Genomic DNA, 12,122 nt, shown 5'->3' with positions numbered 1-12,122 from the left:
TCAATGGGAACTTTAAACTATTATTTAAACGTGTTGTCTCTTTTTCATTTCCCTCCCCAATTTCTAACAATTTCCTGTCCCCACAGCCATACATCCCGCCTTGGGCCATGTTTTATCCGAAATGTTCTCCCCCCCCCCCCCCCCCCCCAGTCCTGCCAACGCTCAGCCTCGGCACCAACTTTTTTTTTGTTGGAAACTTTTCAACAACTTTCTCTCCCTCCACCCCTCCCCTCCCCTTCCCCAAGTTGCTGACGCGTCCACATCCCGAGGAAGTGAGTGTCGTCGCTGAGGGAGGAGGGCTGGGGGAAAGGCAATATCTGTATTCAGGCGCAGATGAGGATGTCAGTGGTGGGGGCTGTGCTGGTCCTGGCCATTCTGGGGCGACCCTCCGCGGTTGGCACCTACTTCTCCGAGGAGAGGCAACCGAGCGAGTCCCCGCTGCAGCGACCGACCGTGCTGGTGGCGATCATAGCCAGGAACACGGCACACAGTCTGCATTACTACCTGGGGGCCATCGAGAGACTGGACTACCCCAAGGACAGAATCTCCATTTGGTAATTGGAGTGTATGTGTGTGTGTGTGTGCATGGTTTATTCTGAAACTCCTGCATAGGCAAGTCTGGTCTCGCTGCAAAGGGATGGGACAACTTTCCCTTGTTTGCAAATCTGGCTTCTTTTGCCCCTGGCTGAGATCGCCCGCCCCTCCGTTCAAACTCCTCGCTAAAGTCTGGTTAGTGCAGGAGATGTCTGTCTTTCAGAGAACTCCTGCTCTCAACACCCTCTCTACCTCACCCCATGTCTAAATGATACATGTGGGTGGTTATGTTGGGGGTGGGGGTGGGGGGTTGCTTTGGAGTGGCTCGTTGTTTGGGGGGTGGTGGGGGTCATCACCATGTGCCTGAGTTGGGAAGGGGGAAGAGATTGTTCAAAGAATCTTAATTCCTGGTTATCGTCCAGTGAACTCCTGCTGTGCAACTTTTTGGGGTGGGATGGACACCTCCAGGCAATCTGCCAACCTCGGGCATCAAGACCCGAGTGCTGGCCATCATGGCAGAATGTGGCACGGGCACGATAATCTGAGAGGTGTGCAGGTGAAATCTGCACACTCTGCACGTGGAATCTTTAACAAGAATACTCCAGAACCTTGGACTGAAAGATTTAGCGTAGGGAGGGGACTGAAGTGGAGTAGTCGCAGTTTTAAATACTGTCTATTTCCTTAAACTCTCAATAAACGGAGTATTGGTTTCCAGGGCAGTAGCTGCCAAGTGTAGGTTTATACTGGATGGGAGGGAGATACCTTACGTAATCTGGATTTTGTCTGTTTAGCAATTTGATCATCAAAATTACTGACGTCTAGGAGCTAAATGTTTGAGGGTCTGAAATCCCCTTGTTTTTGCAGCAACACCCATTTTTGAAAAACATTACATTTGAAAGATTGCGGGAATTTCAGTAGTTTTTACACTTGAGTCAAATATCTTGGTGACCTGAGGTACTTCTGTCCGACAAACCCCCATTCTCACCAAAATTCATTTTACTTTGCTGTTTTCAAATTTGGCTCCGGGTTGTGGGCTCGCTGGTGAGGCTGGTATTTATATCGCATCCCCAGTTTCCCCTAGAAGATGATTCTTGACCCCCCCCCCCCTCCATTCCAAACGGTTTGATAGATTTGAGTGGCTTTCGAGGCCACTTGAACAACTTGCATTTATATAGCGCCTTTAGCATAGTAAAACACCCCGCTGGCACTTCACAGGAGTGATTGTCAAAGTAAAGTTTGACAGATACGGCGGTGGGGCAAGAGAGGGGTTTTAAGATACATCTGAGAGGAGGAGAGAGGGGTAAAGTGAAGATTAGGTTGAAGGAGGGATTTTCGGTGCCTGGGGCCAGGACAGCTAAAGGCACCGTCACTTGGTGGAATGACTAAGACTGAAGATGTGCAGGAGGCCCTGAATTGGAGGGGTGTTGGTATCATAGAGGGTTTGCGGGGCTTCAGACAGCTGTTGGGGTCAGTCACGTTGACATTGAACTGGAGTCGCAGAGTCCAAACGAGGAAAAGATGGAAGGTTTCCTACCTTAAGGGATATTTTAGCCAGAATTTAGGTTTATAGTGTGACTTTTCACCTCTCTCAGAAATGGCACGGCGGCTGTTAATTGGGAAATAAACCAGGCATTGGTACCTGGCCATGGCCCTCGCGCTGCATGAGGTACAGTCATTGCGTCACTCAGATTTAACGTTTTTTTCTCCAGGGCAGCAACGGACCATAATATAGACAACACGAGCGCCGTCCTGAGAGAATGGCTGACCAGTGTGCAGAGGCTTTACCACTACGTGGAGTGGCGCCCGCTGGACGAACCAAAGTGAGTATCTATACCCCCTCTCCACACGGTGAAGAGTTAATCATTGTGGGAGAGCCGCAAAGTGTGTTTGAATCTCTGTGCCTGCTACCTGGACGGACCCAATCCCTTCAGATATACCGAGCATTCCTGCGAACGTGGTTAAGGTTCCTTGGAGGACCCTGTCGAATTGCTCCTTGGTATCAGTGTAAATCATGGCCTGATTAACGGAAAGTCAATGCTCTAATGGTAGAATGTGTTCCTTTTTTTTTATAAATTTAGATTACCCAATTATTTTTTCCAATTAAGGGGCAATTTAGCGTGGCCAATCCACCTACTCTGCACATTTTTTTTGGGTTGTGGGGGCGAAACCCACGCAGACACGGGGAGAACGTGCAAACTCCACACGGACAGTGACCCAGTAGAATGTGTTCCTAATGATTTGTTGTAGTGGATAGTCACTGTCGGTGACTTAGACACCTTGCTGTCTGTGGTGTAACCTCTGATATTAGCTTCAATGTAAATTCCTGTACACGTTTTCCTTCTTTTGTTTTATATTCTTTACCACTTAAGCGTTGCCCTCTCCTGAGCTCACCGTAAGTTAAAGAAATAAACGGTTGACATTTATATAGCAGTGTCTGCTCCACCAGGACACCACAAAGAGCTTTCCAACCATTTTTTGAAGTGTGGTCACTGTTGTAACGTGGGAAACAATTTGCGCACAGCAAGATTCCACACACACAGCCATGCGGTAGCGATCAGATAATCTCTTTCACTTAATGGCTGACAGATGTATATTGGCCACGATTACTCGGAGAGCTCTTCACTATTTCATTGAAGGCATAGCTCCTTCGGACAGGTGAGGAGAGTGCAGACAGGGCCCGTGTGCAACCAAAGAGCAGAACCTCTGACACTGCAGCACACTCTCAATACTGCACTGAGATATTGGCCTGGTTTAAGTTCTCAAATGTACAAGATGATCAGAGGATTAGATAGGGTGGACAGTGAAAGCCTTTTTCCTCGGATGGTGATGTCCAGCATGAGGGGACATAGCTTTAAATTGAGGGGAGATAGATATAGGACAGATGTCAGAGGTAGGTTCTTTACTCAGAGAGTAGTAAGGGCGTGGAATGCCCTGCCTGCAACAGTAGTGGACTCGCCAACACTAAACACATTCAAATGGTCATTGAATAGGCATATGGACGATAAGGGAATAGTGTAGAGGGACTTTAGAGGGGTTTCACAGGACGGCGCAACATCGAGGGCCGAAGGGCCTGTACTGCGCTGTAATGTTCTATGTTCTATGTGTGAAGTGGGCCTTGAACCCACAACTTTCTGGCTCAGAGGCATGCATGGTGGCACAGTGGTTAGCACTGTGGCTTCACAGCACCAGGGTCCCAGGTTCGATTCCCGGCTGGGTCACTGCCTGTGTGGAGTCTGCACGTTCTCACTGTGTCTGCATTCGGTTTACTCCGGGTGTTCCACTTTCCAAAGACATGCTGTTAGGTAATTTGGGCATTCTAAATTCTCCCTCAGTGTGCCCAAACAGGCGCCGGAGTGTGGCGATTAGGGGCTTTTCACAGTAACTTCATTGCAATGTAAGCCTACTTGTGACAATAAAGATTATTATTATTGTGAGTATGATTAGAGAGCCATGCCTGACAATTAATGCAGCTCCATAGTTACTGACAGTTCTTCAATTCATTGTTCGAGTACTCATTGTTCGAAGGACCTTTTTGCCGATAATCTTTAATAACACTTGAATATCTTAATTCATCAATTCAGGTAGTTGCCACCTCTGACATAAAGACCTGTAACTAATGCTTAAATCTCACAGCTTGAATAGAAACAATGTGCAGGGGTGCGGGGGAAAGGCAGGGGATCACCTCTAAGTCATGATGCACGTACTGGAGAGCTGGTGCAGACACGATGGGCCAAATGGCCTCCTTCTGCCATAACAATTCTGTGATTCTGTTGAAAACACTGGGATGATTTTCGAAGGAGGACACTCCGTGCGGGCGATGGCCAGTGCCTATCCCAACCCAATGACTAGAACCAGAGGACACCATCTCAGACTAAAGGGACGATCCTTTAAAACAGAGATGAGGAGGAATTTCTTCAGCCAGAGGGTGGTGAATCTGTGGAACTCTGATGCAGAAGGCCAATTCACTGACTGTCTTTAAGACAGAGATAGATAGGTTCTTGATTAATAAGGGGATCAGGGGTTATGGGGAGAAGGCAGGAGAATGGGGATGAGAAAAATATCAGCCATGATTGAATGGCGGAGCAGACTCAATGGGCCGAATGGCCTAATTCTGCTCCTATGTCTTATGGTCTTATGGTCTAATGGATCTGATGAGATGACATCTAAATATTGTGGATGAGCTGCTAGTTCTCGAATGCCTCAACACAGCATTGGGCAAGAGTTGTGGCAGGGACGGTACCTCCCTGCACCTCTGCTTCACTTCCTCTCGGCCAGAACTACACAGCACGTCACATGCACTACATTTCCCAGAAGGCATCTCACTGAAGCAGGAACAGACACAGGTGAGCAGGAGCAGGTATAAAAAAAAACGAGGGGCTTGAACGGAAGGGGGTTTTCAGAGTGCCTGCCGGCTGAACAGAGGTGGCGGAAGTCTGCTGAACATCCTGAGGGAAAATCTGTTTGACTCCCCGGTTTTGAGGTTTGTTTGGCATGTGACCTCGAATTGGAATACGAACTGGGACTGGTTGAGAATCAGCCCTTGGTAGGACCTTAACTTTCCAAACACTGATTAAGTGACTCTCTGTCTGTTTTGGTTTGATTGTACCAGTAAATAGCTTTGCTGTCCTGTTCAATATATAGGGACGATAATCAACATAAAGATAGCGCTCAGCAAAGAGCTGGGTCTTTTTGTTTTGTTTCTTAAGAGCATAAGGACTCGGAGCAGGAGTAGGCAATTCAGCCTCTCGAGCCTGCTTCGCCATTCAATGCCATCATGGCTAATATCCTCTCGGCCTCGAATCCACTTTCCTGCCCGTTCTCCATAACCCTTGAACTCATTACTAATCAAAAACCTGTCTATCTCCTCAACTTTACTCAAAGTCCCGGCATCTACCACACTCTGGAATAGTGAACTCTACAGATTCACGATCTGTTGAGGGAAGTAATCTCTCCTCATCTCTGTTTTAAATCTTCTACCCCTTATCCTAAAACTATGACCTCTCCTTCTAGATTGCCTGACAAGAGGAAGCATTTCCTTGTTATTTTTAAGTAACCCGCTTATTTTGAACAGACTTTGAGATAATAACTATCGCGCTGTTTACCCCGAACTCCCGTCTTAAAGTGTCTTTAAACTCCCCACCAACAAGATCCCAGCATAAAAAACTCCCTTGGCAATGCAATACCGCACAGGCAGCTTGCTGGTAGAGAATACAGCGACCTCTTCCGGGCGCTTAGTTGGAGGTCAGACCGTAAAGAGGGGTGCAAAATAGAAGGGGCGGGCAGAGGGCGGAGACATTGAGTGGCCAGCAATGGCCCCTGAGGAAGTTTGCTTCTCCAGGTCCTAAAACAAAAAAAAAATCAGTGTTTTAAAAACATACATATTTTCGGGCCGTTTTCTGAGCTCTCAGTGGTCACTTCAACCATTGGTTAGATCGCTGAATGCCTGACCCCACTAGACAGACCCGTTGGCCATAAAATGGTGTTGCATTTAGATGGCCGGTACACCTTAATAAACGTCCTGCCTACTCTGGGTTAAGTTGTCCGCCCACAATTTGTGCCCTGAAGACCCCAGGTAGCCAACAGCATGAATGGGGCATGTGCCAGTTGTAATTTGCCATCCCTCTCTCCCTGCCATCTTCCAGGCACAATCCAAGTTTGGAAAGTATTACTGAGTGTGACAGCTTTGAAGTTAACATGGAGAAAAATAAATGCATGAGACCACCGTGACAGATTTGCTGGGATGTTAGTGACAAGGCGGCACCATTTCGCTGCAGGGACCTGCAATGATTCACACTGCGCTAAGGGTATGTGGTTAGACAAATCGGAGTCAAGCTTGAGGCATTGACTTGTGCATTAATACTGCTGAGGCCTGGAGATCCCACTCACTCAAACAGACAGGTAGCTCTCATGGTACATACATCGAAAGCTGGGTCCGGGGGTCTGTTAGAATGCTCACACATCTGCAAACTGGATTAATTTTCTTGGCAGTTTTCCTTTAGTCCTCTCCTACAGGGCTGTGGTGAATGTCAAATCCTTAATGAAAGCCATCTGGTGTTAAATGAGGCTCTGAGGGGATTGGGTAGCTTGGGGCTAGCTTTCGAGATTTGTATGTTCTCCCACGAAAGAACAGTTTCCTCTCTGGTTGCTCCTGTCACCTGCGGGTTAAGACAGACCCCGCCTTGTTGACACTCCAGATGGCCAAAAGAAATCTGTTCCGCCTTTCGCGAAACAAGCACAAATAATTAGAGTGGCACAAAATAATGAGGCATGTTGTGTTGAGTTGAATTTGACTCTTTCTCTACGTGCCTGTGTTAAGCTTTGTCTCACGTGCAATGGCATGTAAATCAAATTGATTCTATCTCAAGCGTTTCACCCAATCCTCCACATTTTTATCCAGCAAGTGAAAATTTCCCTCAGTGTCTTGTTTCTTTAGTGATGATGCATTCATTTGATTGGAGGCTTATGGATCTCTCAAACTTCAAATGGTAAAAATAAAATAAATATTTACGCCTTGATTGGAAAGAGAGGGAGCACACAGCTCTCACAGTCAGTGTTGTGAGCAATCAGCACACACCTCACTGCACTAGGGCGACACGGGGGCGCAGTGGTTAGCACTGCTGCCTCACGGCACAGAGGACCCGGGTTCCATCCCAGCCCCGGGTCACTGTCCGTGTGGAGTTTGCACAGTCTCCCCGTGTCTGCATGGGTCTCACCCCCACAACCGAAAAGATGTGCAGGGTAGGTGGATTGGCCATGCTAAATAATAATAATAATCGCTTATTGTCACGAGTAGGCTTCAATTAAGTTACTGTGAAAAGCGCCTAGTCGTCACATTCCGGCACCTGTTCGGGGAGGCTGGTACGGGAATTGAACCCGCCCTGCTGGCCTTGTTCAGCATTACAAGCCAGCTGTTTAGCCCACTGTGCAAACCCAGCCACAGTAAAAAATAATTGGGTACTCAGAAGAAAGAAATTCTCACTTCACTCGCCTTTGCGTTACGTGCGAGTCATTTCAGTCAAACCGATAGAAAAAAAATGACACGGACAGAAATCAGCGGAATATGGCGACCCTGCGGGTGGGCAGCGGTCAACAAGATGTCTCGTGGACCGCACGCAGAAACATGATCGGCCGGGTGTGACTCCCCAGAGGCTGCAGGTTGCCCAACACCAATCTCTGGAACTTCTTAACCTCTCCACCTCACTACCCTCTTATGACACTCCTTATAACCTAACTCTTTGACCAAGGCTTTGGTTCTCTATCCTGATATCTCTGACTGTGACTCTGTGTCACATTTTCAGTGATGATGCCCCTTTGAAGTGTTTTGGGATATTTTGACTATATTAATTGGCACTCTATAAATATGCAAGTTGCTGCATTGTATCAATTCAGATATCTGTAATACATCAGGGCAGCACAGTAGCATTGTGGCTAGCACAATTGCTTCACAGTTCCAGGGTCCCAGGTTCGATTCCGGCTTGGGTCACTGTCTGTGCGGAGTCTGCACGTCCTCCCCGTGTGTGCGTGGGTTTCCTCCGGGGCTCCGGTTTCCTCCCACAGTCCAAAGATGTGCAGGTTAGGTGGATTGGCCATGATAAATTGCCCTTAGTGTTGGGTGGGGTTACTGGGTTATGGGGATAGGGTGGAGGTGTTGACCTTGGGTAGGGTGCTCTTTCCAAGAGCCGGTGCAGACTCGATGGGCCGAATGGCCTCCTTCTGCACTGTAAATTCTATGAATCTTTCATAAATTTGGGGAGAGATAATGACATGGTGGTAATATCACTGGGTCATTAATCGACAGGCCCAGGGTAATGTCCACCATGGTAGCTGATGGAATTAAAAAGTATATGTTTTTTCGTAGGATGTGGGCATTGATGGTATGACCACCATTTGTTGCCCATCTTCAATTGCCCTTGAACTGAGTGGCCATTTCAGGGGGCAGTTAATAGTCAACCACATTGTCGTGGGTCTGGAGTCCCCTGTAGGCCAGAGCGTGTAAGGCAGCAGATTTCCTTCTCTAAAGGACATTGGTGAACCAGATGGGTTTTTGCTACAATCGATGATAGTTTCACGGTCACCATTACTAAGAATAATTTTATATTCCAGATTTATTCATTTAATTTAAATTCCACCAGCTGCTATGGTGGGGTTTGAACCCATGTCTCCAGAAGATTAGGTCAAGACCTCCAGGTTATTGTTCAAGTGATATTATGCAATTCAATTAATACCTGGAATATAAAGCTAGTCACAGTAATGGTGGCTGTGAAACTATCTTCGATTGTTAGAAAAACTAATCTGGTTCACTAATGCCGTTTAGGGAAGGAAATCTGCCATCCTTACCTGGTCTGACCTACATGTGACTTCAGATCCTGCAGCAATGTAGTTGGCTCTATGCTGCCCTCTTCAATGGCCCAGCGAACTGTGGTGATATGCATGCACACATAAATGTATACAGTTGCATATAAGTGCCCAGAAGTATCAGTATGACCTCCAGCCAGCAGGTGGCGTCAGACATCCGTCACGTGACTGGAGTGACCCGCCAGTTGGTAGTAGGACGTATAACAGGTTAGTCGCACTTCGAGTATCTCCAGGTGAATTCCGGTAACTCTGTCTGTATAGTAATGTGTGAGACATCTTTCCACCTGTTTGCCAATAAATGATCGTTCCAGTTACACAGCCAGATGTTCTGTCTATATCATTGCATCAGCGGAGAGAGCAGAACACAACAGCAAACCATTCAGTTCAAGGGTCATTAGGGAGGGCAACAAAGTTGCCCACATCCCATGATAGAATGAAGAAAATAAAAACAGCTCATTACAACAATGACTGATGTTCAAACCAGCACTGTAATGTGATAGTGACCAGATAGTCTGTTCTAAGGATGGTGATTGAGGGGAAAATGTTGGCCAAGGCACTGGTGAGAAATCCCCATCTCTCCCTCCAAATAATGCCAAGGATCCTGCGGACCCACCCAGTGCCTCTGCCAATGCACCCCTTTCACTTGTGTCAGTCTTAAAGGTGAAGTCCCTGCAGTGGGACTTGAACCAGTAAGCTTCTGTCTCAGGGGGTGAGAGTGCCATCCACTGAGCCACAGCTGTATGGCAAAATAGAATCGAGTGTCAACTATAGACTGGAGAGAGTTAAAGGTACAAAATGTCTCTCTGTGGCTGGAGGATAGATTATGGTATATCCATGCTCTCTAGTTTCTGAAAAATCCCTTGTAACCTGAAATTTATACCTTTATGTGGTAAGTAGTGGCAGTGAACCAACATGGGGATTGACCTCTTTTATGCCAGAAATATTGGTTCCACAGAGATACATGATTGGGGTGCTTCAGTTGGTTACGACACCCTGATATTGGGGAGGGATATTCGAGTTCGCAAACTTGATTAGTGTTTGGTGAGCCCATTTGAAAGCGTGTGACATGTATTTGGCTGCGATGGAAATGGAGCTCTTGGATGTAACATGCACTTTAAAGTTAAAGAGGGATAAGTCATTATTGTTCTGCAACACGAGGCAATGTAGCCAAGTGAATTTGATCTGATTATAATCTAATTACAAGCATCCCATTTAACAGAAGCAGGCTGCATGCCAGTGAAATACAATAATAGCTTCAGATAATTTTCCAACACAAAGCTTGTTTTTCAGAATTCATCTAATAAGACTGTTTTTTTAAAATGCACAGTATAACTACCTATTTGAAACTAATATCTCTAACAAAAAATCCCCCAAATTTACAATCTAATGAGACAGAGCAGGGATTAATTGTATTCTCGGATTCTGTGATTATATTACTCCCTTTATACATTTAAAGAGTTTCCTTTCTTTTTCCTTTTCTTTACCCATGGGGGAGCTGAACTTTACAGGGGACGGTATGGTCCATGGTCAGTAGTTGCCCTCTGCTACCTCACCCTGGCCAGTTAGCCTGAACTGTGGTTTCCTGTGAGTTGACATGGCATTGGTATTCTCGCGGAGAATGGATGTCAGCAACGCAAAGGAAAGTGATGATATAGTTACAAAACGTGATTTGATCGGCAGAAAGCGACCTAAACAATGTGGTAACGTGACAACAAATGCCGTAACCTAATCGATGCCAGGATACCCCCTACCCTGGGTGCCCTAGTGCAATTCTCATGATCCAAGTGTGGTGTGAGCACCTGGGGGCCTCAGTAGTAAGCGTTGATGGGATTATGATTGGAGATGCTGGCGTTGGACTGGGGTGAGCACAGTAAGAAGTCTTACAACACCAGGTTAAAGTCCAACAGGTTTGCTTCAAACACTAGCTTTCGGAGCACTGCTCCATCGTCAGGTGAAGGAAGGAGCAGTGCTCCGAAAGCTAGTGTTTGAAAGAAACCTGTTGGACTTTAACCTGGTGTTGTAAGGCTTCTTATTGATGGGGTTAGTCAACTGTGGGGGGGGGGGGGGGGGGGGGGGGGGGCTTCACTGCTGAACACACCTTTCGCTGATGATCAGTACGTCCACATTTTCCGGGAATGTATCACTCGCTGGAGGTCGGGAGCGGGAATGCTGGCTGATATGATTGTTGTGTCCCAACAGAAACTCATCACAACCTGCGGGTCACTTTCATTCCTGCCAAGGAGACTTAGAAACATTAGGATGTAGTCAAACCTGGTAATGGGGGGAATGCTAATGACGTTTTCCACATGTTCGGTAGAATTCCTTCACAGAAAAAATCTGGGTGTTTCTTACTGTGTCTGGTAGACATAACGCAGGCATTTCAGCAAAAACATTCCCCGCTTTCAAACACTCCAGACCTATTGCTCAAAGAACACAGATCTAAAAGATTCTGGTCTGAGAGCAGAAACATTTGTACATGGAGAGATGTGGAATGCACTGTCAGAATCAAAGATTGAACAACATAGATCTTGTCAACATGTAAGAATAGGTTGGATGGAATAGATGCTTGAAGGAAAGGGGAATAATACATGTAAGAACAGGGCAGGTGAGATTAGGTTTACTGTGTATGTGGAAGGTAAACACTGACATGCACTGCCTGAGCTCTCTGGCCTCTTTGCCTGCAGTAATTTCACCGTCGATTGATTTGCGAGACCGGTGAATATGCAGAGGCTTCACTTGTGTGTTAATGAACATCCCAACACGATTCCACTGGCAATATCTAATCAGACAGATGTACTGTCTTCCCTGTGTAGTTTCAAAATTGTCAGACAATGTCCAGCCTAACCCCATATTAATTCATTCACCAGACTCCTCTGTGTAACCTTGCGCTTGTACACTGTGGAATCTCACAATATTTCTCCAGCAGACTTTGGTCTAACCTCATGCTTATCCTGAGTCCCGTGTGTACTCTCAGACAGGCTCTCTAATTAAACCTGTGCATTATCGGAATGGCTGGTTAAGTCCTTCTCCTGTACATTTACCAATGTCCCGTCAAATGTAATCTCAACTGGCTTTGTTGTTCCCCTGCGTAATCTCAGTTGGACACACTAGTCCTGCATCATGTCGGCAGCATGAGGAATGTTACTGTTCCCAGTCAATTAAGTGGGAGACCGGGTCGATAGGGAAAAGATCATGACTAGTTCTTTCTGCCTAGCCTTTTTCCAGCTGTCAAT

At 46.6% G+C, this 12,122-nt stretch overlaps 1 protein-coding gene across 1 annotated transcript in view; it reads left to right on the top strand.

The window, feature by feature from the left end:
* The first annotated feature begins 251 nt into the window (after positions 1-251).
* cercam (cerebral endothelial cell adhesion molecule) overlaps positions 252-12,122 on the top strand; it is a 90,362-nt gene continuing 78,491 nt past the window's right edge. The window contains exons 1-2 of the mRNA XM_038782031.1: positions 252-554; positions 2,244-2,354. Coding sequence (XP_038637959.1) covers positions 334-554; positions 2,244-2,354 — 332 coding nt within the window. The 5' untranslated portion in view covers positions 252-333. The remainder of the gene's footprint in view (positions 555-2,243; positions 2,355-12,122) is intronic.

The sequence above is a fragment of the Scyliorhinus canicula genome, chromosome 21 (genome assembly GCF_902713615.1).
Source record: "Scyliorhinus canicula chromosome 21, sScyCan1.1, whole genome shotgun sequence".
Lineage (NCBI taxonomy): Eukaryota > Metazoa > Chordata > Chondrichthyes > Carcharhiniformes > Scyliorhinidae > Scyliorhinus > Scyliorhinus canicula.
Note: the sequence above shows the minus strand (reverse complement) of the source record. Positions and strands in the feature narration are given on the sequence as shown.